Genomic DNA, 27,590 nt, shown 5'->3' on the forward strand with positions numbered 1-27,590 from the left:
AACATTCTGCCACGTTCAAAAACAGAAAGCCTTTTTGCTTTTGCCATCAGGAGATGATGACAGTGTGATTGACTGAAGGACAATGACATTAAAGCCATATTTTTGCACAGATACTAACTTTTAAAGGCTATGGTCTTAAACTTTTGATCAGCTGATGACCAGCCTGTTTGAGTTTAAATGCAGTTTTCAGTAAATTGCGTACTTTCTATTTTTTTGTCTTTTTCACTTGTTTATTCTTTTAGCATTTTGAAGAATTTCCTACAACCTGGTTACAATCCAATAGTTTCCCTGCTTTTAAGATTTTGTTTAGGAATGTATATGGAAAAGGTATATAGGCACAACTATATGAGCTTGTTCATCATCCACTAAAAAAACCATGGGCAACATTACAGAATTGACCAACCTGCCCCCCTTTTAGGCGTCATTTTCCTGGATGGATTTTCTATAAGATTTTGGAGTGTGGCTGTATGAATCTGTACCTATCAAAGCAAAGCATGTCTTTATGGACCTTCTTGCACAGGAGTGTTGTGATGTTGCATCAGGAAAAGTTCCTGAAACGGTTGCCAAAATGCTGGTAACCTAAAGGCTTACAAGTAGGCTACAACCACCCTGTTTCTATATGGACATTGTGTTCTAAGGTTCATAAGCACTGGTAGGATTCAGCCAAATATAGCACTTTATTCTGGTCTTATTAGACCACAGAACCATTTTCTGCATGTTTTCTGTGTTTCCAGCATTGGATTTCATGATCATGTTTTCAAAGTGAGTGCCTGGTCTCTGTTTTCCTTTTCACTGTTTTTGAACAGCTTCTTTCAACTGAACTGTGGATCTCTATAGCTCATCAAATCAAACCCTGATTAATACTACAACTTTTTAATAGTTCTTTGGTTGTTTATTTTGATATGTTCTCTAACAAACAACAGTGGCATTTTGAATTGATATATACTGAGATAACATGAGACTTCAATTGAATGCATTCAGCTAATTTCGTGACCTGCCTGATGGGATCTGTATCCATCCTATACACCACAACATTCTGAGACATAGCTGGCCACCTACTATAATGGACACTTATTTATCAATGTATTAGGAACCTCTGCATATCTGATCATCCATTCAAATATTTAAGCAGACTATCAAGACTCAGCAGCTCAATGAAAAAATCATGAAAACACATGAAAGTCAAGAGCTTCAGTTAATGTTCAAATCAAACATTAGAATAGGGAAACAATGGGGTCTAGGGCTGTTTTTCAGTATTTCAGAAACTGCTGATCTGACATTTTAACAGATAATAGTTTACACTGAATTGCTCAAGTAGGCAGTAGTTTTGTGAGTGGCAATACACTGTTAATGAGAAAGGTCAAAGGTTAGCTACAGATGTACAAAATTACCATTATGTACAGCAGCTGTAAGCAGAAAAGCATCTAGTTTTAGACTGGAGTTTCTAATAACTTGTCTGACAAGCTGTTCAGTATAATAACGAAACTTGCTAGATAGTAATACTCCAGAGACTATGACCAATAGCATTGCAATACTAGCAGGTTGGACTATATGGATCAAAATTTGCTAGTTACTTGGCAGCATTGTAAGCTAAAACAAAAATTAACAGGTCACCGGGATATCTGGCCAATCTGAGCCTGGGCTAAAACATGATAACCTGCATTATTTAAAAATAAAAACACTTCACATCACTAAATGCTTTATTATTGGAAGCCTATTTCACCTCATTATAAGAGCCTCCCTGTTGGCACTTTGTTTGTGGATTGGATTTGGTCCCAAACTTTGACAGTTCACATTATGCAAGATGTTATCTCAAAATTAAAAATGACTATCTGACATAAGAGATCAAATGTGTAAATGGTGATGAATATTCTAATGTATAGTAACATTAGATCTCATTTAATAGTTTCTTGTGTGTCCCTGACATTAAAATTTTTCTGACATGTCTGAGGATCTACACTATAGTCAGTTGCCATGCACTGGTGAAGCTCATATTGATATTATGGGATGTTTTTTGTTTTGTCACATTGTGGCCTCACATAGGAGAGGGAGGAGGCGGCCACTAAAATGTGCATAGGTGTTGTTTTTGTTTCTTTTGGGAGGGGTGAAGATATAAAAAGTGTAGATATAATCATTGAAAATTATGCATATATTTCTTTCTTGGCCTTGAGTCTAACCCACGACTCGGTGGAAGATTCACATAATGCTGCCATTGTTCACAATGCATGTTCTAGTACTCACAAAGGGACAGGCTTATTCAGGTAGGAGATTTACATCAAACTAGCGCAGTGTTTTTTTATTTACACTCAAAATGTTTGCCTACAATTTATGTAAACGTATATGCCTGGGGTTATTTGGGGTTATACAGCATGCTAACATGCTGGTTACCAAAAAAAGGTGCTAGTGTGAGAGAAAACCTACTGCAGACACCACAGCTAGCCTGGTTTCAACATGCTGCGAGGGTACAGAATCCATGCAGTGAATTAGTACTCCAGTTCTTTGATTATTATGGGGTGGCAGTGAGATGGGGGAGGGACAGGTTGTGCTTGTCACCCAGCATATTATGGGATGTGTGCGTTGTTGTTTGGGGGAGGGGTGAAACTGGTGAGTAAAGGGTGGAGGGGTGAATATTATGTTGAATCTCATCTGTTCTTATGCGCTTTCCTATATTCTGGGGCATTTGTTTTCAGGTGCAGTGTTTAAATGGACACAGAAGTCATGTGCTGAGAGACATGAAGTTGATCTCTCTTATAAGATTTTTTTCACTGTTTGCCAGCGAGAACACCATCAGAAGCTCTGATATTTACTCTGTAACATCAATACTGTTTATACATTTCAGCTTTTGTCAAGTGCATGCCAAAAAGCCAAGAGAAAATACAGCTAGTGTTAACTTACAAATTAAAATAAGAATTAATAGGAGGAGCGATGAAAGAGTCTGCATGCGTTTACAAATGGTGTCAGCAACAGGAAATGTTGACCTCTTGGGGTTTTTCCTTTTATTTTATGCTCTGAGTGTGTCATGCTTGTCTGTTCTGTGGACTATTGGCCCATTTATTTGTCTAATCATTTATCAATGAGTCCTCATCCTCATTTCTCTCCATCGTCCTTTGTGTTTTTCTGTCTGACTATCATAAAGCTCAACAATGAAATCCATATGTAGTTTTTAGCTTAGTTAAGTGATTGTAGATTGGAGAAATGTGTTTGTCTCTGTGTGTGTGTTTGCGTGCGGTGGGGTGCTAGCATAAAGAATATTATGGTCTGCATTTTAGCATATGCAGTAATCTGACCCCCCCCCCAACCCCCACCCATCTCGTCTGCTTATCTCCATGGCAACTGTCGGCACAGGAAGGATATTATGGTCTGTACTTTATTTTGACTCAAAAATTATATTATGGGATGTTTGGTGCTAGTTGAGCATGTCATGGGGGATGGGTGCATCTTAGCAACCACCTCTATATCTAGAATTATGGGATGTTGGTGTTAACGTTTGGTATTGAGTGTCGGGGGGTGGAGAGGGGTGAAGGAACTTTCAAATGTACATGTGCCTTATTTCCGCTGCTCTTTGTGCCGGTGCTTTACCTCTTTTTGGGAAGAGCCTGTAAAACCTAGTAAGAACAGAAAAAAAAGAAAATGGACATGATAGAAAATGGAACAAAATATAGTACCATCAAAGTGAAACAGGTAAAGGAAAGTAAGAATTTGAGAGAGAGAGAGACAGAGAGAGAGAAAGAGAGAAAGAGAACGAGAGAACAGAAAGAGAAAGAGAGAGAGAGAGAGAGAGAGAGAGAGAGAGAGAGAGAGAGAGAGAGAGAGAGAGAGAGAGAGATGGATAGTTTTCTGGGTATCACAGATTCAATGAGATTTGCCAGGTGTACAAAGGGCTACAGAGTCTCAAAGCCTAAATGGCCGACATCTCCATTAAAAGTCATACAGTGAGGTATGTGTGGCCTTTAGAGATGACAGTTAATGATAGATTAACTAGATCCCTGACAAGGAAATACTAGATGATATGTATTGTGGTAAATTACTACAGAAAAATCATGCTATCAGCCTTACGCAGCACAGGCTTCACTGTACTGTACTTGAGCACAGGCTTCTCTGTACTGTACATGAGCACAAGTTTTACTGTACTGTACATGAGCACAGGCTTCTCTGTACTGTAAATGAGCACAGGTTTTTCTGTACTGTACTTGAGCACAGACTTTACTGTACTGTACATGAGCACAGGCACGAGCACTTGAGCATTGTGTTGACAGCTAACTGAATGGAATGGCTGAGTAATGGACATAAACACTAACACGCTTCCTGTTCAGTTCACAGTACCAGCAGTCTTATAGGCATGAGGTGCGTAAAGTGTTTCTTTACCTTCATAAGCATATATAATTTTAATAGGTTGATTTTTATATACACAAAATTGGTACACTAGTAAATGTGAGGAACATAAGCACAGAAATATGTTTTATCTGTTTGTAAAGACCAGATGCAGCAGAGATACAGTAGTGTAACAGTGTGTATTAGACCTTTGGAACCTATGTGAGGTACAGTTATGTGGATTTAACAATGGTGTGGTCAGTTATTTGACTTGTTTACTTTACTTATATCATTTCTGTAAATTCATCTGCTATGTTTGTACCTACTGTACCTACTGTACCTACTGTGTCTAAAGACACATGAAGAGCAAATCAATGATCTGGACTGAAAGGATGTAGTCATGTGGCGTTGAGTTGCCATGTGACTTGCTTTTTTCTCTCTCCTGCCAGCTCTCTCTTTTTTGGAGTTATGCTTATTGTGGGATGTCAGTGACTGTGCTCATTATTATTATGGGATGTTCAAGGGTATGGGAGGGGTGATTGTCCCTATAGTAACGGTTGCTAAGGGCCATGGTGGAATGGGGAAGAGAACGTGTATGTGTGTGGGGGGGTGGATTATTATGGTCTGTATGTTGCAAGGTAACTATGCAGAGTGGGGGGAGGGGTGAGTCTGTGTGTATATGTGTGTAGGGGGTTATTATGGGATGTCTGCCCCCTGATCTCTTTGTGTGTATGCAAGGGGTGTTAGTGGGATAGACGGCGTCGTCGTGCGGACCGCAGAATATCCTATAGCTTTATAATCAACACAAAAGGAACCAGTTAGAGGTTTATTTAACTGTTGCTGTACGGGGAGATCACGGTGTGGGGATCCGGGGCACTCGGAGTCCGCCGCACATTTTATTCCAACAGCGGATATAAGTTGTGAGTACATCAGAGTCTCATTGTCTGTTGTGTCTGCCAGGACAATCAGCTTCTGTGGACATCAGCAAATACAGCGGGGATAAACAAAGCCAAGTTTTACCTCAATATCACAGGAGGAATCCATCGCGCCAACAGATTTAGCCGGTGCAGTTAGCTCACACACACGCTATGTGTTAGCTATGTTTTAGCTGTGTGCTAGCTGCTGAATGCTAACACTTAACTGTACCTCGCTAGCTGATGAAACGTTTGCCGGCTGTAAGTTTCGCCGGGTTTTTGTCCATGTTTTATCTTAAGGTATTTAAGGAAATATAAAAGGTTTAAAACCCCCCAAAAATTAACATTGTTAAGAAAGACACGACGGATATAAATATATATTGACTACTGATAGTGACTTCCGTTTTGTGCTTTTTAACTCCGTGCTGTTCGAACCCGGCTGTTCTCCCGCCCAGCAGCCCAGTGTGAGCGGCACAGGATCCGTGTATTTAACCAGACCACACGGTGAAACACACTCTCACACACACTATGTCTGGGAGTGAGGACGACAGAGATGATTTCGGGACGACAGAAGACCTGTCCATGATGCAGGGTAGGTAACATGAACACCTATAGAAAGTTGTGTTTAGTGCGAATGTTAAACTGTATAAGTGATGTTTACAAACATCCCACAATAATCCAGGAGGTAAAAAGTACACCAGTGTATTTTATATATTGTGTCTTGTTTTACTTGATCTGGCACTTCAGTGTTTAAGTCCACTTTTAAACACTACTAATTTATCTGACTTTGGTAATTACTTTAAAACACAATCAGCTGGTGAAGTTAAATCTCGGTCTGGTTGATGTGGTCCTAGAGAACAAGGCTAAGAGGTTTTAAACTCCGAAATACTAAAACTTTCATTTAACGCAGAGTTTTCCAGGTAACCTTTGAAGATCTAGTGTTTCGCGGCATGGCTGTCTGCGGCCTACCGGTGTTTGTGTGAGTGTGTGTGAGAGAGATTTAAGTTGGTGACTAATCCCCGCTTTTACCGGAGAGGTCCGTTTACCGATCAGTCCCTCAAGTCAGTCAGTTTTATCATCTGTATTAGTCGGTTATGTTGGCTGCTTTGATCCTTTTTTTTTTTTTTTTTTTGGACTTTTTTTTTTTTACTTCGAGGCTTAAGGACGTCACTTATCAGTTGTTAGTAATGGGGGTTCCCCCAACACACTCTTCAGAGGAAGCCTCCATGCTCCTGCCTGATGGGTCTTACTTTAACCGTTTTAACCGTATGAAATCTTTATTGCATTGTCTTTTTTGTTTCAGTAATCCATGATATTAATGAATTGGTGAATCGATTTGATTCTTCAAAGCAACAGACTGTGAGCTGATACTAACCCAGGATAATTCTCAGTTCTGATATTAGAGCTGAACCCTACAGTTGTATAGTTATTGAGGACACTTTTACACCTATTTGTTTGCTTGCAAAGTGAAACATTGTGTAATTATTATACTATTATAATACTTTATTACTGGTTCTTTGCTGTTTGTGTTTCACACTGCATGTAATTAAACAAACCAAAAAGCAAAGAACTTTGGCTGATGGTCCTGTATGACTGAACGTGTCCTCATTGAAAACCCTTTCATTTATAGTAAGAACTAATGCCACAGAAAAACCAAACAGTTACCAAGTACATGCAGAAATAAAAAAAAAAAAAATCACTTGAGCATGGAGAACACAAAGCCATCACTAAAGAACATATTAGATAATCTCATTGAGATTTAATTTAAAGCAGTTAAGATCTAATTGAATTGTGCCTAGTGTCAGTTTAGCAATTAACATCTGCGAAGGAAAATATTGTGTACAGCCCAGAATATGTAGATCATTTAGTTTACTTCCTGATACCAGTCTGGTATGACCCATGTTTTGGTCCATACCTGCTTGCCTCATTGTCAAATGGCCTAAACACTGCATGCTGAGAGATGAGTAGAATTATTGGACTTTTATGTTCAAAGTAAGGTTCTGTTATTTTATTTTTGACACTGTTCTGTGCCTCTGAATTGAGCTGCTGAATGGTGTCCCACAATCCATTGGCTGTGCTGGAATGTATAAATGTTTGTGTTGAATGAACAAAATAGAAGCTCTTGGCATACATCTGGTTTACAGATGATGACCTGGAGGAAGACTTGTCAGAGAATGAAGCCCCTAAAGTGAAAAAGAAGAAAAAGGCCAAGAAGAGCAGTCGTGAGAGCAAAAGCAGCAAAAGGCAGCGATCTCGTAGGGAGGTAGGCAGATACCACTCCATTAAACAAATGACTTGTTCTCAATGTTTTGTAAACTTTTTATTGGCACTTTATTGTCCCTACTTACTGTACTGTACGCCTCGCCTCACAGAAACATTCCTATTAAGATAGGACATCTTATATAAAATTTTTGCCATATTTCAACTTTTGCATCTCCCTCCAGGATATTCCAATCAGTTCCCCTGAGCCTGTAGAGGGACATGATGTGGAAGAGGTGGAGGATGATGGGCCTGGAGGGCGTTCTGACAGTGAGGGCAGTGATTACACGCCTGGTAGGAAGAAGAAGAAGAGAGCCAGCACCTCCAGAGACAAGAAGAGGAACAGTGCTGGTGCTGACAGAAGTTCCAGCTTGGCGGTCTCTAAGAGGAAGGAGCCTGAGGAAGAGGAAGATGAAGAAGATGACGATAGCTCTGTAAGTATTAGCGCAGCAGTTGCTGTAGTACAAATACCAGTCTGCATCTGACACTTTCAGTTCAAAGTTTTGAGCCTTATGTCGTTTGGAGGTGTACATGGAGCAAGGCTAATGTATTTACTGCTCACAGGAAGTCCATGACAAGATATTTTTTTGTTGAAAGTTAATAGTAAACAGGTTTGTAGAACGCCCTCAACCCAAATGAAACCTGCTGTGTTTAAAAACATTATAAATATCTCTAAAAATCAACGGTTTTATTGAACATTTTTTCCAGGAGCCGAAGACCTCCTCCCAGCTGCTGGATGCCTGGGGCATGGAGGACATTGATCATGTATTTACTGAAGAGGACTACAGATCTCTTACCAACTATAAGGCCTTCAGTCAGTTTGTCAGGTGCAGTATGCTCTGAGATCACTGTCCCTTTGGACACAGTGTTTCATGTATGTAAAGATGATGTATAACATTATCCTACACTACAGCTTATTTGAGCTCTCAGACCTGATTGCTCAGTGCATTGCACACACAAAAATATGTATATAATTTGTTAAAATTGAATATTGTACTTGAATATTAATGATCACTGATGCATGCATTCAAACATCAGTGAAAGAAAGGATCCTACTCATGATCCAAAACACACAAGCTCATCTATCAACTTTGGTGGCGGTATTGTCATGGCGTAGGCTTACATGACTGCTTTTGGAACAGAATAAATCATCTTTACTAATGATTGGAGCAAAAGAATAATACAGATGTCTACAGACGTGTAGAAAAGCATCACACAGGATTGTGCCAGTTTGAAGATTCTCAGACTTTTTTCTGTCCTGCTTTCCCTCAGGCCTCTTATTGCAGCAAAGAACCCAAAGATTGCGGTCTCCAAAATGATGATGGTACTCGGGGCAAAGTGGCGTGAATTCAGCACTAACAATCCCTTGCGTGGCTCTGCCAGTGCCAATGCTGCCTTGGCTGCTGCCAATGTGGCTGCGGCTGTGGAGAGTATGGTGGCAGCTGAGACTCCAGCCGTTGCCCCTTTAGCCACCCCGCTTGCTGAGCCTCAACCTCCTCCAGCTCCTCCACTCCGCAAAGCCAAAACTAAAGAGGGCAAGGGTGAGCTGATACTTCCTATATCTATGGCTTCCATATGTATGGCTGTTGGAAGTGTGAGCAGGGTGAATCTAAAGAAGCTCAAGATTTGTGTTGTGCAGTGGTTTGCTAACGTAATAAATGGTTTTCCCTTCCATTAACTGCTTCCATAAACCAAAATATCCAATACCTCTTTTCCACCAAAAAGAACCGGGTGCTTGTTCAGAGCTAGTGCTGGTTTAAAGTTGGTTCCACTAGCAAACCTGTTTGACTTTCCATTGGCTAGAGAGCATCACAGAGCCGAGACTGACGTCACTGTATGCGTGTCACGTTATACAGCAACGTTAGCGCAGCAGCGGCAAACACATCAACAATGGCAGATGTTGGTTTACTGTTAATGCTCATGGCTTTGTGAACCTATATTGGCATCCAAACACGGCGACTCCAACGTGTACGTGCAGCTCCATGTAATCTGTATAAACGGAGGTTGTAATCGAGAAAGTACATAACATTATTTTATCGTTAACACAGAAAAAAGTTAGCCTTAGCATGTAGCTACCTACTATCATGTGTGCTGATAATGTATCCTATTGCGGTAAAGTAAAAGTATATTAAACATTAGTATGCTTAAGGTACATTATCAAATGTGCTAACGGTAGCCCCGCCCACAGCCCCTGACACAAGCGGTTCTTAAGTCTAGACCAGCAACGTTTTGGTGCTACTTAAGAACCACTTTTCCTGTTTCAGAGCCGGTGCTTTGGCGGTCGAAAAAGAAAGAACTGGTTCTCAATTAGGCTCTGAACCAGCACTCAAACTGCCTCGGTGGAAAAGGGGCAAGAGTTTAGTCAATAATATGAATTTTAAATAATGAAATTTCTTGGATTAATACTTTTTATTCCTGTATATTGCTGATGTATTATTTTAGTTAACACAGCAGCAAGCAAGCATATCTCGATGCAAAATAACTTCCCAAGGTAACAAAAACCACTCATGGTACAGGTGGAGGAGTATAAGGGAGAGCTGACTGACCTGAAATGGTGCCATAGTCTCAGAGTATTTCAAATATCTGACCAGATGTGTATTCCAGAATTTGACATCTGTTGGCATGTTCTGTTTCAGGTCCTAATGCTCGCAGAAAGTCCAAACCTGCTCCAAAACCTCAGGAGAAGAAGGTGAAGACTAAGAAAGTTGCACCTCTGAAGATCAAGTTGGGTGGCTTTAACAGCAAGAGAAAGCGATCTTCTGTATGTGATTTTAGCAATTATTTAAAGTTTTTAATCGAAAGAAATTTGCATTGTTACAATGACGGATGATTTGGTAATTGTATTTCTTGCTTGTTTAGAGTGAAGATGACGATATGGATGTAGACAGTGACTTTGACGATGGAAGTATAAACAGTGTCTCCGTGTCAGACAGCTCCAATAGCCGCAGTAGCCGCTCCAAAAAGAAACCTAAGCCCAAGAAGAAGAAGAAAGGTGGGGAAAACCTCAGTAGCTCACAGATTTCACTGAGAATACTTAATTCTTTGTAGTGTCTCCCTGAATAAATGTGCTATTTCATGACTCTTACTGGAAAGGCTTCCTCACGTTCTCAAGTTCTGCTCACTTTATCTAGACTCTTTTAAACCTTTTTCTTTTTCTTTCTTTCCATGTCTAATTTAGTTGATGATGATGCTGATGGCTATGAGACTGACCACCAAGACTATTGTGAGGTGTGTCAGCAAGGAGGAGAGATTATCCTGTGTGATACCTGTCCCAGAGCTTATCACATGGTCTGTCTGGATCCTGATATGGAGAAAGCCCCTGAAGGCACTTGGAGCTGCCCACACTGTGTAAGAGACTTCTCTTAAGACATTTTTCCAAAAATTACATTTCCAGTGTTCTTACAAGGTACTTGTAAGTGTTTATCTGTAGCTAACTGTGGATTTGTCATTGTTTTTCTTTAAATTGTACCTTAGGAGAAGGAGGGTATTCAATGGGAAGCACGTGAGGAAGCTTCAGATGGGGAAGAGGAGAACGATGCAGGTGGAGGGGAGGCAGAAGACGATGACCACCACATGGAGTTCTGTAGAGTGTGTAAGGATGGAGGAGAGCTGCTGTGCTGTGACACCTGCCCCTCTTCGTATCACATCCACTGCCTTAACCCACCCTTGCCTGAAATTCCTAATGGAGAGTGGATATGTCCACGTTGCACTGTGAGTGAACCTTTTAGTTACAATGAATAGGGTTAACTGATTGATTGATCAGGGCAGCTAATTATTTTTGGAATAGAGGATAGTGACCAGTTATTATATGGGAACCTGCCAGAATCTTGAGTAAAGTCATCAAATGAATGAGTATACATTTTCTCCTATTTTATCTATGACGGTTCCTGCTTCCCTGGTTCTTGTCCTTGTCTAATAAAGTAAAGTGTAGAATGGCTTCAAACTGTGTTTCATCATAAATATGCAAAGTTAATATGTAGTTAACGTTAGCTTAAAGCTGTTAAATTTAAAAATGAAGACATTGCACAGAGGGACGCATGCATTGTCTTTATATTCTTTCAGTTGTCTTTAAATATTTTTTTTTTTAAACAGTTTTAAATGACTTAGAGCAGACATGCATTGTGAAGGAAAAAATAAAGACTAAAGATCTGTCTTGTTCATCCATTACAGTTCTTTTTTGATTTTGAGGTTTACTTTGTTTCCTCTATGTCAGTGTCCTGCATTAAAGGGGAAAGTGCAGAAGATCCTTACCTGGCGTTGGGGAGACCCACCAGCACCCACCCCTGTTCCACGCCCACCTGACCTCCCAGCCAGTGCCCCTGACCCTACTCCGCTGGCTGGCCGGCCAGAGAGGGAATTCTTTGTAAAGTGGCAGAACATGTCCTACTGGCATTGTTCCTGGGTGTCTGAGCTGCAGGTCTGTACATGCACCTTTCACATGATCTGAACAGTATTAACTTTAGAGATATTTAAATTTCGCAAAAAAAAAAGTCTAGAAGGTCTGTGGATATGCCAAATACAGCTAATCTTAGCCGTTCCTTTGTCCTCAGCTGGAGCTGCATTGCCAGGTGATGTTCAGAAATTATCAGCGCAAGAATGACATGGACGAGCCCCCACCCATAGATTTTGGAGGTGAAGGTGATGAAGATAAGAGTGAAAAAAGGAAGAACAAAGACCCCATCTATGCCCAGATGGAAGACAAGTATTACCGTTTTGGCATCAAAATGGAGTGGATGATGATTCACCGTATCCTCAACCACAGGTGAGGCTCCCATGTCTTTGTCTTTAGTTCCTTTACCTCATAAATTTGGACAGGCTTGAAATATATACCTTTGTTTGTACATAACATCACCACCATCAGAAGTTCTGGTGTTTGAGAGCTTTTATCTATATTTCCTCCTGATATGATGGATCTGGCGGCAAACATTTAGGTTTATTCTTTCTATCAAACTTAACTGAGGCAATGAAGCACAAAGCTAGAAAAGGACTTTTGATATTTGGAGACCTTCATCCATAACCTGTTCACCAATAATCTCTGCTACCAGTTGATCTGGTGCCAATAAAAATAGACTGATATGGAGGTTGTCAAGAAATGTAGTTCATGTACAAATTAAATAACAAATGATTATTTTAAAAAGTCTTCAGTATATCCAAATAGATTTTTGAAATGCAAGTTCATAAATGTCTGTTTTAAAGGCGGGGTGCACGATCTCTGAAAGCCAATGGTGACATTTGAAATCACCAAAACAAACATGCCCCTAACCCAAATGGGTCCTACGCCTGTTTTGCTAGCTCCGCTCACACATACATATGTAACCCAGGCAACTATTATGGTGGAACCTGCTGGGGCAGCTGGCCAAGGGGAAGTTTTTATCAATAAATGAACTCAATGAGTAAAACTATGGTAATACAAATGTGTTTTTGTAGTACTGTGTGTTTTACCATGAAAGGTTTAGCTCCGTTTCACACGGAAGACGACGATCAACACCTAGAACCCGAGGCAGAGGTATAACGGCAGGTATCCACCATGTCAATGTTTAAATCTCTTTCAGCTAATGTCACACATGCGCACTGAACACTCTCTGCCGCATATTGAGAAGACGCACCCCTTTCTGCTCATTGGCTACGTGTTTTTGTTAGTCGGCCTGACTCAGTTTTATGAAGCATTTTTTAAACGTTGTGCACCGCACCTTTAATGTGGTATTAAATTCTGAACATACTAGTTATGCCTTATTTGGTTCAACATTCAATAACCTCTTTTATTTGGAATTGATCTTAGTGTGTGCTTCCTGTTTTATTTTCACTCTTCCTACTTCCTGATTTCCATTCTTTCTTACATACCCAGCACTGGTTCACATAACTGTTCGTCTGGTGTTTTTTTCCTCATCTCCAAACAGAGAAGTGCAAACTCTGAAAATTGTTTGCAGAATGAAAATTAGTTGGCCCTAAGAAGCAATTGTAATGGTGAAATTGATGTGGTGTTCTATCAGTTTCTTTGAAGTTATTCCACTGTATGCTTTAAGAAGTGCAGTTGTGTTTCAGACCAACTTATAGAAGTTAAATCATCTGTAATGATTCTTGGTTTAACCCTGTTTCTTCTGTTGTACAGCATGGATAAAAAAAATAACTGTCACTACCTCATCAAGTGGAGAGACTTGCCATATGACCAGGCCACCTGGGAGTCAGAAGACATGGAGATCCCAGAATATGAGACTTATAAACTGCAGTACTGGAATCACAGGTATAACACACATACGCTCAACTGTGAATCTTGCATCATCATTTAATGTAGATTCTCTTTACAATATCTGTAATGAATCAGAACCAGACACTAATCTTGGTTTAAAAGTAGGCTATTTTTTATGCAAAGATGATTTTCAAAACTAAATAAGTTCATTCTTTCTGTGATTTACCCTATGCTTAGGAAAGTGATTTGTGTTTAGAACAGTGATGGCTGTAATACACATATTTAATAACTGCCACAAAGACCCACTAGGCATATATTAACACGCTTTTAATAAAAATCACCATGTTTGTGTGCTGTTTCGCAATAGGGAGCTCATGATGGGAGATGAAGGCAAACCAAGTAAAAAATTGAAGATCAAAGGAAAAATGAAGAGACTAGACAGACCTCCAGACAACCCAGTGGTTGATGTGAGGAAATACATGTGTGCATTTACATAGTCCTAGACATCAGTTAGATGTACAACAAAAATGTACATTAGAGCAGTCTTGGGTTGATGCTGACTATTTATCGTCCTTTTTCAGCCCACCATTAAGTTTGACCGCCAGCCAGAATATCTAGATTCAACAGGTGGTACGTTGCACCCATACCAACTGGAAGGGCTGAACTGGTTGCGCTTCTCCTGGGCCCAGGGTACTGACACCATCCTGGCCGATGAGATGGGCTTAGGAAAAACCGTGCAGACTGCTGTCTTTCTTTACTCACTCTACAAAGAGGTGTGTGTGTGTGTGTGTGTGTGTGTGTGTTGGTGAAGGTTTATAATGAGCATTACACAAGTGAGGGGCTTCCATTTTGAATCAAGAACATATCAATGCATGTACAAATTTAATCAACATGGATGGCCTTTCTGCATATAGATTGGGTCTTGAAGTGGATTTGTCTGCCATCTGTTGGCTCAAGTGCAGAATGCAAGCAGTGGATCTGTTTAATAACAGACCACATACTGGTGATCTGTGTGGTTGATGTATCTCTAAATTTATTTATTTGTTATTCTGTCCTGAAAAAGAATTAAAGAGCATGTTGAATATTTCAGATGGCTGAATCCAAAGAACTGCTTTTGTAAAACTTGATGTTTGTTGCCACATTAATGAGGATATTCTTGTTTCAAATTTCAGTATATTGTCTCACTATTAGGATGTAAATTAAGTAATTCAATGACTAATGTTACAGATTTTACAGATATACATTTAATATTTCATTTTCTTGAATTTTAGGGTCACTCTAAAGGGCCATTCCTGGTCAGTGCCCCTCTGTCTACCATTATTAACTGGGAGAGAGAGTTTGAGATGTGGGCTCCTGACATGTACGTGGTCACGTATATAGGTGACAAGGATAGCAGAGCTGTAATTCGAGAGAATGAGTTCTCGTTTGAGGACAATGCTATCCGTGGAGGCAAAAAGGCTTCCAGGATGAAGGTTGGTTGAGCTTCAGCAACTACCTATTTGCTAATAAGAACTGCACTGTAAGAATCTCGGGTCAAGTTTAGTTCATAATATTTTATTTTTTGGTCATACACTTTTCGCCATTTTGTTAAAAGCTGCAGATGACTACATTTGTGTACATGTTTTTTGGATTTTTTTTTAAAGAAAATGTTCTGTTCTTTTTGCTTAAGAGTGCAGGCAAATTCTCAGATTAATCATTTGACCATACCTTTTACTATATTATGTAGTCTGTTGGTGTCACATGATCCCCCCCCCCCCCATTCCTGTGAATAGAAAGAGGCTTCAGTTAAGTTTCATGTGCTGCTGACTTCATACGAGCTAATCACTATTGACATGGCCATCCTGGGATCAATCGACTGGGCCTGTCTCGTGGTGGATGAAGCACACAGACTCAAAAATAACCAGTCCAAGGTGAGTCCAGAGACACACCACTACAACCAGGGTGTATAGTCAATTACAGATTTTGAAATACAGCTGGGCAAAATAATTAAAGGAAAAAGGTGATTCAATGAATGGAGAAACATAATGATTGCTGAGGATTACAAACATACTTGACATGCATTCATTTAACATCACATTTTTGTTTATAAATGCTAATCCCACCCACTTGACCCCAACATTGGATAGAGAGAAAAAACAAAAGATCTGATTGAGGGAGGAAAATTATTTAAGAATTTTATCTTCTCTGTATTTACCAGCATGCACAGCTCTTGTATTGAAGCACATCAGTACCATCAGTCACACAATGTTATAGTTTATTTGATGCACATCCCAAAAACATGCTAGTCTATTTGACTAATTAGATGGACTAGACTATTTGAATAAATGAGTGTGCATTTGTCTTCTAATGCTGTGACTTCCTGTGTGTGTTGCAGTTTTTCCGTGTGCTGAATAACTACTCCCTTCAGCACAAACTGCTGCTTACAGGAACACCTCTCCAAAACAACCTGGAAGAGCTTTTCCACCTGCTCAACTTCCTCACACCAGAGAGATTTAGGTAGGGGTGTGTGTAGACAGAGCAAAACTAGTTCTAATGTTTTATTGTCCATTGTGTACCTGAAGTGTTCACTGTCTTTTGAAGCAACCTGGAGGGCTTCCTAGAAGAATTTGCTGATATTGCTAAAGAAGACCAGATAAAGAAGCTCCATGACATGCTGGGGCCGCACATGCTCAGACGACTAAAAGCTGATGTGTTCAAGCACATGCCCTCCAAAACTGAGCTCATTGTCCGAGTAGAACTAAGTCCCATGCAAAAGTGAGTGAGGAAAGAAGTTATGAATGGGATGGGGGAAAAATTTGGCACAGGGATATAAAGTAGTTTTATTAAGAGAGAAGTTTCATATTTCACCTGACATTTACAGAGTCTTTAAAGAAACTTTTTAAGGACAATTTTTATACTTTCTAGGAAATATTACAAGTTCATCCTTACCCGCAACTTTGAGGCCCTGAACACTCGAGGAGGTGGAAATCAAGTGTCCTTGCTTAATGTGGTAATGGACCTAAAGAAATGTTGTAATCATCCCTACCTTTTTCCTGTAGCTGCTATGGTAAGATATTTTCAGATCTACACCTCTAGACAATACACTTTTTATAAATATCCAGGCCTGCAATCCATGCCACATTTTATGTAGCAAATCTACATTTTAACCTCATTAATTTGAACATATGTTGCTATGGAAAAAAATTAGGAACTATTGATAGTTTTCTTCAGTGACCTCCATAGAAGCCCTTATTTCTTGCTCATCCCCACGTTAGTAATATGTTGGGCCTTGTCTGAACATTAGATACACCATTATCAATACATACTACATACATAGCAATGTAATCCTGTTTAGCATCTACCAGAAGTGCAAATAGAATTGTTCAGATAAATATGTAAATGTATACACAATGCGATGTCAGGTTATGTGCTTAAGCTGGTGAGCTAATATGTATGTACAAGAGAAGAGAAATATAAATATGTAAGGGAAATGTGTAATGTGTAAATATAATCTAAATGTTTACACAGTTTATTTGCCTTGTATGTACAACAGTGTTTAGGATATAATTGTGTAAATACAGATAATATACAACTATATAGAGAGAAACTAGGTCATGCTATGAATTTACTCAGTTATATACAATATATTTATACATACAGAATGCACAGGGTGGATCTGAGCTGCGTGATGAAGGCAGAGGAATAAGCATGAGAGTCCCCTAACGGTGTAGTGTGGAGTTCAGTAGGTTTATGGATGTAGGGGGAAAAAACTGGGCCTGAACCCGCTCGTTTTGGTGTGAATGGACCTGTATCATCTACTGGGTGGAAGGAGGTTGAATAGATTGAGACTGGAATAGGAGAAGTCCCTGATGATGTGACATGATGAGACTCAATGGCAGGTAGTTGTTTGCACAGATGATGCGTGGGGCAATTTTTTTTCCAAAAAGAAATACTTGATGTGGGTTAAGCCTTAGACTAATGCTCTCCAATGCTGCCTCAGTTCCCCTGTGTCTGTTTTTGGTCATGGTGACGGCATTGACCTGGAGCAGTGGTCTATGGTGTTCTGCCGATTTCCAGAAGGATTTGCAAGTTAGAGTTCTGTTTGTGCAGCTGTGTCTAATAATGCTTTAAAACATATATCCAAGGCTATTCAGTAAATCACCAAATCTGGGGAGATGCTCAGCCACATGTATATGCTGCCATCCTGGTTTTATAGTGTTCTCTTGGGGTGGGGGGTGTATGTATGTATGTATATCTTAATGTAATTAAAGGAATTGGAATTGTAAAATCTGGGACATTTCACTTTTTATAAACTGATTCCTGGTGGTTTGAAACAGGAAGCACCCAAGATGCCAAATGGGATGTACGATGGCAGCGCCCTCACAAAGTCTTCTGGGAAACTTCTGTTACTTCACAAAATGCTTCGCAAGCTGAAAGAGGGAGGGCACAGAGTGCTCATCTTTTCTCAGGTACCTGTACATTCATAAGAAATGGAAAGCCAAGATCTATCCATATGCACGAGAAATTACTTATTCATGTGCTACTTGGTGTAGATGACTAAAATGTTGGACCTGCTGGAAGACTTCTTGGAGAATGAGGGGTACAAGTATGAACGTATTGATGGTGGTATTACTGGGGCAATGAGACAGGAAGCGATTGACCGCTTCAATGGTAAGGGTTTCTTTTATAAATTATATTGTATTGACAAAGTAACAGTGTTGATTAATTCTTTCACAGTAAGTAATTATTTATGTTCAGTAAGAATTTTTCAAATTCTTTAGAAAATGGTTCATTGTCTATGGAAGGCTGAACTATTCTTGTTTGTTCCTCAGCTCCTGGTGCTGTTCAGTTTGTTTTCCTTTTATCTACTAGAGCTGGAGGCTTGGGTATTAACCTGGCCACAGCTGACACGGTTATCATCTATGACTCAGACTGGAACCCTCACAATGACATTCAGGCAAGTTTGTTTACATCAAAACTTCCCAGGTAAACATACATAAACTGTACTTTGACTTTCTGTTGATTTGATTGTAATTCTTTTTCTTTTAATTTCCTCATGTAGGCATTCAGCAGAGCTCACCGAATTGGTCAGAACAGAAAGGTCATGATCTATCGCTTTGTAACCAAAGCCTCTGTTGAGGAACGAATTACTCAGGTATTGCTTGTGTCTAGAATATTTTCAGTTTTGTAATGTAACAAAGTACAAATACTTTGTTACTGTACTTAAGTAGAAATTTCAAGTATCTGTACTTTGCTATTTAAATTTGTCAACTTTCACTTTTACCATTATTTCCACTAAGCATCTTCGTTACTTGTAACTACAAAATAAAATCAGAAGAAATGTGTGTGACTGCAATAAGGGAGGTTTGGCAAATCACTGCTCCTAGATTGCATTATGCACCGCACGCTCTATTTCAGCGTAATGTTGCCAAATGGAGACGGAAGCACAACTGAAACTGCCATGGAAGCACCTGCTGGAGGACCTCCCGTTATCGTGGTATCGGGGTGGCAAACCAGTCAGACACCAAGAGCCACATTTTTTTACTGTGTTACCACAAAACCCACATCATACACATGGGCACACATGATCATCACCTTTTTCCCTGCCATTTTGAGAGTGAACTTGACACAAATTGTTCACTCAAATGATCTTGCTACTACTGTTAAACTTTGAGGTATTTTCATCCCGCTCATGCACGTTTGACGAACATACCGTATTGAACTCTAACGAAGCTAACGCGCACTATCGCTACTCGATCCGTACAGCAACACGATCAGTTCCGCGCATGTGCGAAATGACGTCACTTCCTGTCATCGCCGACCGCAGTTTCGGAAATTAATGCTGTCATAGCACTTTATTTGTATTGTTCGTTTAATGTCTGTTTTGTGTGCACGTTTTCTTACTCTAACTTGTTTTTATGGTATTGTTGTCCTGTGTAATATGTGACACAAAATAAAACGTATGAGAAAATGTAGTAAAATTAAACTATAGTTTACATATGTTACACATAATTTGGGAAATACAGATGTGTGTGTTTACATTTACAAAAACACAGGACTAAACTGATTTATTCAACTGATTTATTCATAAATTAATTTGTTCCCTCCCTCACTCACTCATTGAACATGGCATTGACCTTTAAGCCTTTTTTTTTTTTAATCAATGCAGTAGGACAAAAATGTTTCCATGTCCTCTTGACATTGAAAAATAAACATAGTCATCCTTTGCCTCAGAGAATTCATCACACATGACCCTTTTGAGGGCAATTTTTATTTATTTATTTATTTTTTTCATTTTCTGTGAGGGAGGGAGGGAACAAATTAATTTATGAATAAATCCAGTTGAATAAATCAGTTTTGTCCTGTTTTTGTAAATGTAAACTGTTGAAAGGCAGACAAATAAGAGTTGCAAATAATAAGACTTGCAAATAAAGTGCTATGACAACGTTAAGGATAGCGTTAATATCCGAAACTGCCCTCGGTGATGACAGGAAGTGACGTCATTTCGCACATGCGCGGAACCGATTGTGTTGCTGGTACAGATCGAGTAGCGCGACACACAATAAAAAGACACAAACTTTGATATGACAGTAAGAGCCAAGAAATTTGCAAGGAATGTTTCTGTACATTGGAATGATTCTTCCTACCGGATGAAGTGCCTCTTGTGCCTCCCGAAAATCACTGAAATTTTACTTTTTACTTTTACTTCAAATACTTAAGTATCAAAAGTAATTTTCTGATATTTAATGTACTTAAGTACAGTAAATATCAGATACTTTAAGACTTTTACTTGAGTAATATTCTAAAAGGTAACTTTCACTTCTACCAAAGTCTTTTTCTAGTACGATACTTGCACTTTTACTCAAGTATTGCGTTCTAGTACTTTATACAACACTGAATATTTTACTGAAACTTTGACAGCTGTTTCACCCATTTAACAGGTTTTTTTAAATTTTTTTATTTTATTTATATATTCTTTTTGCATAGGTGGCCAAGAAAAAGATGATGCTGACCCACTTGGTGGTAAGACCTGGCTTGGGCTCCAAAACAGGCTCCATGTCTAAGCAAGAGCTGGATGACATTCTCAAATTCGGCACAGAGGAACTGTTTAAGGATGATGGGGAAGGTGATTTATTATACTGACTTGTTAGTATATTATTTATTATAGTGTGAACTGGAGTTTACTAATTCTAAGCAGTTTCAAGCTTTGTCTTTGTAAGGTAGGAGGATAAGCAGGATTTGTTTTAAACTTGATCAAATCTGTGGTTAGACATTTCATAAAAATAAGCAAAAAAATCTAAATATTGCTAAACTTTATTAGGAGAGAACAAAGAAGAGGACAGCAGTGTGATTCACTATGATGATAAGGCCATAGACCGGCTGCTGGACCGTAACCAGGATGCTACAGAGGACACAGAGCTTCAGAGTATGAATGAGTATCTCAGTTCATTCAAAGTGGCCCAGTATGTGGTCAAGGATGAGGAAGATGAGGTTAGTGTGTAGCAGACCTTTCATGATAATCTACATCTTAGGAAAAAAGCTGCTTAGTGCTTGCTAGTGCTACCTGATTTGTTGAATTCTTTTGTTAAAATGTCTTATGTTTTATTGTAACAGGAGGAAGAGGTCCAGAGAGAGATCATTAAGCAGGAGGAGAGTGTGGATCCAGATTATTGGGAGAAGTTGCTTAGGCACCACTATGAGCAGCAGCAGGAAGATTTGGCACGCAATCTTGGCAAGGGCAAGCGTATTCGTAAACAAGTCAACTACAATGACGGGTCCCAGGAGGACAGAGGTATCAGTTAAAGCATTTAAGTACAAATTTATACTGAGTTTGATTCTAATGTGTGAAAACCTTTAAAGTTGTGGAATGGTATAATCAGAAATATCACTAAACCACGGCCAGCTGTTAAAAATTATTCTTAACAGGATCTGCATATTGAACCTGAAATATGAAGCTTTGTCCATATTATTTTTTTCATTTCACAACAGACTGGCAGGATGACCAGTCTGATGGTCAGTCAGACTACTCTGTTGCCTCAGAAGAAGGAGATGAGGACTTTGATGAGCGGGCAGAAGGTAAACTGCTTCATCTGTCATACAGGCTGTGAAAACAGCTTGACCTAAAATGTTTTTGACTGCTAATCTGTTGTTATTTCCAAAATTTAGCAAACTCCCGTAGACCTAATAGAAAAGGACTCAGAAATGACAAGGATAAGCCTTTGCCCCCCCTGCTGGCCAGAGTGGGAGGCAACATTGAGGTGTGCTAGTTCTTGCATATATTTCATTTAATTGTCTTTGTAACAAAAAAACCCCACAAAAAATCTTATAGCATCAATGGTTGTTTCTGTCCCCTTAACAGAAACTTTTTTGTTTTAGGTATTGGGCTTCAATGCACGCCAACGGAAGGCCTTCTTAAATGCTGTAATGCGTTATGGAATGCCACCCCAGGATGCTTTCACCACTCAGTGGTTGGTTAGAGACCTACGAGGGAAATCTGAAAAGGAGTTTAAGTACGTTGTCAGCCTTGTTCATTGTTCCATGCACAGTGTGCATCTGCACACTCTGGCTGAGCATTATGTTAACCTGATGGGCTTTTTCCCCATCACAGGGCATATGTGTCACTTTTTATGAGACACTTGTGTGAACCTGGTGCTGATGGTGCGGAAACCTTTGCTGATGGTGTGCCACGAGAAGGGCTGTCAAGGCAGCATGTTCTTACTCGAATTGGGGTGATGTCACTGATTCGCAAGAAGGTAAAACCTCAATAATGCTTACCTGTTAATTTGTGAACGATTCTGTATCTTTACAATAGCGGTTTGATTGCTTGTACTGTGTCCTTTCTTTTACTTTCTTAATCAACTTATTTGTGCAATTTTGTGGCTTTTGCTTCTTGTGTGTCCAGGTGCAAGAATTTGAGCATGTGAATGGACAGTGGTCTATGCCCTGGATGATGGAGCTGGAAGAAAATAAAGTTGCAACTGCAGGTCACCCAGACTCACCAGGCAAAACTCCTTCTACTGGCACTCCAGCTGACACACAGCCCAGCACCCCAGTTCCAGGTTTCTTACAAGCTTTTCTGTGGCCTACAGCTAAAGTACAGTTTGAATACGAAGGATATTATAAGAAACTGCACCTAGTGCAGGAGTGAAGCAGCTGTAGGTGCTGCATGTATTAAAGGCTTATGAACATGGAAGGAATAACACATTACAGACTGTACGTTTATTTACAAAGATGATACAAAGAGGACCTTTAATCTACAAACAATATAATTCGGTCTTTGGTACTTGAAACAAATTGAGGGATCAGTCTACAAAAGGCGGCAGTTTTAATTTGACTTCTTTTGAAGCTCCTCACACCCTTTACTTGGCTTCTTTGTGTTAACGTAAGTCAATGTGAATTTCTGACCAGCCACATTGGATTAATAATGAAACCTTCCATCTGCACTCCACAGAAGATGCTTCAAAGACAGAAGATGGAAGTAAGGAGACTGAAAAAGAGAAAGAAGGGAAGAAGGATACTGACGCTGAACAGCAGAGCAAAAAGTCAGAAACAGAGGTGAGTGGTAGGCCAAGTAGTTTTTTCCTGTCACAATTGTAGTTAAAAGCAAGTACTTTATTTTTTTAATTTTTTTTTTAGGTCATTGCTATTCCTGATGATGATGAGAAAATACCCCCCCTTGCTGAACAGAAAGAAAAAGGAGAGAATGAACTTGGCTCTGTATCCACTACAGAGACTGAAAAAATGGGTAGTGGAGAAGAGGAGAAGAAAAGTGGAGAAGTTGCTGAAAAAAGCAAAATGTCTGACACAAAGACTGAAGAGCCTGAAACAAAAAGGGATGACTCCACAAACAAAGGTGATTAATGTGTATTTGTTCATATGTATCATAGCTGTCTAATTAAAGTTTCACCCTGTTTTTGGGAAAGTGTCTGTTGCAAATCGATACTAGATTGAGAATGCATTCAACGAGATGATTTTTTTTCTTTCTTAGCAGTCAGACATGTTTAGATATACATGAAAAGAATGCAGTTTAGGCCATCCTTAAAAATTTTCATTTTGGTGATGGTAATTACGTAGGTATGACTTTAAACAAATTAGCATATCGTGACGTCACTGTCTGGGTCTTCAACCCGTGCCTTCAGGCGCATCATTGCAAACCTCATTTTGATGCTGGACACAGTTTTTCCAGAACTTCGTGCCAAGTTAAAGCGGTGTCGAGCTGTTTAAATGAATTTTTTAGATGCATTTGAAGAGTAAAAAAAGGTCGGTCTTAACGCAAATTTACAACCAGCAAGTCGGTCGGACTTAAAGCAAAAAAAAAAGAAATAAATTGAGTTGGTCCTAAATTGACAGGGTCGGTCGGGTTAAGACACACAAGAATATTTTTAAGGATGGCCTTAATGTAATTTGCATTTTCTAAAATCCAAAGTTCATGATTATTTCCACCTGTCATCAGATGAAAAGAAAGAAGATAAAATGGAGAAGACTGATACCACTTCAGCTACAGATGAGAAGAAAGGTAACAAAACAATGCCTGTTTTGTCACTTCTACACTGAATTTGAGTAAAAGATTCACCATATTTATCTTTCTTTTAGACCAAAAGGATGAAAAGGATTCTGGAAAGGTGGATGAACCAACCAAATTACAAAATGGTGATGGTGGCAAAGATGGTGTGGCTGCAGGAGCAAGTGAAGAGAAGAAGAAAGCAAAGACCCGTTTCATGTTTAATATCGCGGATGGAGGATTTACCGGTAAGAAGGATGTCCACTTTTTTTGTTAATGTCCTTTTTTAATTTGTAATTTGTTGGTTCATTTGTTACTGGACTGTCTTGCAGAGTTGCACTCACTGTGGCAGAACGAGGAGCGAGCAGCCACAGTTACTAAGAAAACCAATGAGATATGGCATCGCCGGCATGACTACTGGCTTCTCGCTGGCATTATACAGTATCCTTATGCTCTCTTCCTAATTCTCTATGGGTGATGTCACCTGATCAGGGTGTTCTCTTGAACAATGTAAGGAATCAATTTTTGTACTACATTGTAGTGTCATTAAGCTCCAATATCCTGAAGTGAACTTTGATATTTTGTCAGGGGTAAACACTTGCAACCAATTTAGTGAAAGTGGTGACCAAGGTGACTTTATTCTATTATTGTAGGCTTAGTGCAGTTCCATTTATGTTATCCAAGGCAGGTACACCCAACAGCTTTAGGGTACACCCAAGGTAAGGCAAGGTTTTGCAAACAATTTCATGCATGCTAATGTTGTAAAGTTTAATAACCATTACATATAGGCTAAAATATCCAAGCAAATTGCTTACATGTGTTCATTTACATGATAATGAATGCATTCCTTAGTAACTGCTTTATCTAGGGCACAGTGGATATCGATCTCGTATATATTCGTGTGTGTTTTATTTGTGTTGGTTGTAGTGGCAATCATACTTAACCCAAACCCTTAGAAGTACCCGTTTTGCTGTATGTATATCTTTAACTCTTTGTTCTCAGACATGGTTATGCTCGGTGGCAGGATATTCAAAACGATGTAAAATTTGCAATCCTCAATGAACCCTTTAAGGGGGAGATGAACAGAGGAAATTTTCTGGAGATCAAAAACAAGTTCCTGGCCCGGAGATTCAAGGTACAGAGGTGTTTTTTTTAAATTATTTATGTTTGTTTATTTGTTTGTTTATCTATTTATTTATTCCTTCCTGACTTCTTGCTTCCTGTTAGCTGCTAGAGCAGGCCCTGGTTATTGAGGAACAGCTACGAAGGGCAGCATATTTAAACATGACTGAGGATCCTTCTCATCCCTCCATGGCTCTGAACACGCGCTTCAGTGAGGTGGAGTGCCTGGCTGAGTCACATCAGCACCTAAGCAAGGAGTCCATGTCTGGCAACAAGCCTGCCAATGCCGTCCTGCATAAAGGTGGGTTACAGTACCTAAATTGTGTGTTTATTTTGGTTTACTTGTTCTGTGTCTATGTCTCATTCAGAAAACTGTGAAACCTGCAATTTATTCTTCCCTGTTTTACTTTTCTTTCTAATAGTGCTGAAACAGCTTGAGGAGTTGCTGAGTGACATGAAGGCAGATGTCACCCGTCTTCCAGCAACCATCGCCAGGATACCGCCTGTTGCTGTGCGGCTGCAAATGTCTGAAAGAAACATTCTCAGCCGTTTGGCCAGCAGAGGCCCAGAGACACAGTCCCAGCAGGTACCAAACACAATGTCTTGCTTATCTTCATTTTAGTCAGCTTTAGTCAAAAGCTGACTGTGATTGGCATGCAAACTGGAGTTGGTAAAGTGCTTTTTCCCCCCCTGAAATTTATATCATTTATTTTCTATAATTTAGTTGTTGTTTTTTTAAACCAATAAAAACTCTATTTTCTATCTATTATCAATGCCCCAGGTATCACAGCAGTAGCCTGCACAGGGCTTAAGCCCACCACTCAAGCACCACCCACCACCTCTACATTCCTGACTGACACCTCAGATGACATCTCGCCTTAGCTTGAAGCCACACCCCTTTACCTACAAATGGACACGAGTCTGTAGGCAAAAAGTTTGAGTGGAATCTGAAGCTGTTCTGTTTTATTTTTTTATTTCTTTATTAATATTATTGATGTAATGTTATTATGATGGTTTTTGGGACCGAAAATAAAAGCATAATAAAAACCTTTGTCCCACTTTACACAGTTCTTGTAGACTTTGGTCTTATGCTGTATGTTTGCTGAGGAAACGCTGTTACTAACATTGTGAAAGGAACTCTCTCTGCAGGGATGTGCACAGATATTCCAATACTAATCACTATTTGGGTTTATCCCTTTAGTTTACATGAAGCCAATAAAAGACCATGCAAATGGAAAGCCACATCTGGCAGTATTTTGATAGAAGTGCAGCACAGTTGTCATATCCAGCAACAGCCTAGTTGTAGGCTATCAGAGAGGCCAGTAGTGGCCAGTTATGAGGCTTGTAGGACAAAAGGTAATACATTTCTCAGTTCCCTTACACTTAAAATAAGTCTTCAACTACAGTAGACACAAACCAAACACAAGACTTTTTGCGCATATTTTGCCACACTGCCTGACAATATTTGTTTTCATTCACTTGATTAGTGAATAACATGCAAATTGATTTGTTTAGTGTTTTTTTTTGGGTGGGTGGAATCTCGGGCAATAAAAAAATGAAATCAAATTGATTAGTCATGTTCTGTGCCATTTAATATAGCAGAATATAATCAAATATTTAATTTTTATACAAGTAGTATCAAGTCTATTCAGCTTTCACTCATTACACTACCTGAAAGTATAGTGCAGTCAAAGTAAATGGTAAGTACATTACAATAAACATAAAACAAAAATTAATCAGGTAAGTTTTTAATGGTAGATAATGTCAAATCAATGACCTAGAGTAAAATATGTTTGGAAGTGACTTAGAGACCAATAAGTTGATAAATATATGATTGAACATCGAAATACTGATGATTTGTGTGTGGAATGATGACCATGCAATCTTATGTATCAGCATGTGTTTTGAGTGAATCTCTGCATGCATGTACAAAAACGCTTCTCAGGAGCTGAAAACGCGATTCCTGCAGTCTCAGTGACTTAAAGGAAGGCGCTAGAGCCCTGAGACTGCGGCAAACGGCTTTTCAGCTCCTGAGAAGCACTTTTGTTCACACATGCAGGGATTCACTCAAAACACATGCTGATACCTATGATTGCAATAAAATGATCATACCACACACAAATCATCAGATTTTCGAGTATAAATCATATTTTTATCAACATATTGGCCTTTAATATGAACTATTATCCATTCATCTTCTACCGCTTATCCGGGGCCGGGTTGCGGGGGCAGCAGTCTAAGCAGGGATGCCCAGACTTCCCTCTCCCCAGACACTTCCTCCAGCTCTTCCGGGGGAATCTCTCTGACCGGAGACTCC

At 39.5% G+C, this 27,590-nt stretch overlaps 1 protein-coding gene across 6 annotated transcripts; it reads left to right on the forward strand.

The window, feature by feature from the left end:
* Window positions 1–4,990: 4,990 nt before the first annotated feature.
* On the forward strand, window positions 4,991–26,336 carry chd4a (chromodomain helicase DNA binding protein 4a). 6 transcript variants are annotated; one of them, XM_047816115.1, is made up of 41 exons: window positions 4,991–5,231; window positions 5,681–5,817; window positions 7,370–7,488; window positions 7,670–7,918; window positions 8,193–8,311; window positions 8,757–9,025; window positions 10,121–10,245; window positions 10,344–10,476; window positions 10,663–10,832; window positions 10,959–11,195; window positions 11,698–11,901; window positions 12,035–12,246; window positions 13,594–13,725; window positions 14,039–14,138; window positions 14,253–14,444; window positions 14,943–15,143; window positions 15,444–15,581; window positions 16,046–16,167; window positions 16,252–16,425; window positions 16,576–16,717; window positions 17,988–18,119; window positions 18,204–18,321; window positions 18,483–18,607; window positions 18,713–18,805; window positions 20,638–20,776; window positions 20,972–21,141; window positions 21,265–21,442; window positions 21,640–21,726; window positions 21,817–21,908; window positions 22,027–22,160; window positions 22,259–22,403; window positions 22,553–22,709; window positions 23,105–23,205; window positions 23,287–23,503; window positions 24,104–24,166; window positions 24,244–24,399; window positions 24,484–24,592; window positions 25,154–25,286; window positions 25,379–25,574; window positions 25,696–25,859; window positions 26,055–26,336. In XM_047816115.1, the coding sequence occupies exons 2-41, from the start codon at window positions 5,754–5,756 to the stop codon at window positions 26,067–26,069; spliced, it is 5,826 nt and encodes a 1,941-aa protein (XP_047672071.1). In that variant the 5' UTR covers window positions 4,991–5,231; window positions 5,681–5,753; the 3' UTR covers window positions 26,070–26,336. The 6 variants fall into 6 exon arrangements, with proteins under 6 accessions (XP_047672071.1, XP_027013238.1, XP_027013239.1 ...); XM_027157437.2 differs by having other exon boundaries at window positions 4,992–5,231; window positions 23,102–23,205; XM_027157438.2 differs by having other exon boundaries at window positions 4,992–5,231; window positions 5,684–5,817; window positions 23,102–23,205.
* The last annotated feature ends 1,254 nt before the right edge of the window (window positions 26,337–27,590 follow it).

Source organism: Tachysurus fulvidraco, chromosome 7 (genome assembly GCF_022655615.1).
Source record: "Tachysurus fulvidraco isolate hzauxx_2018 chromosome 7, HZAU_PFXX_2.0, whole genome shotgun sequence".
In the NCBI taxonomy this organism is placed as follows: domain Eukaryota; kingdom Metazoa; phylum Chordata; class Actinopteri; order Siluriformes; family Bagridae; genus Tachysurus; species Tachysurus fulvidraco.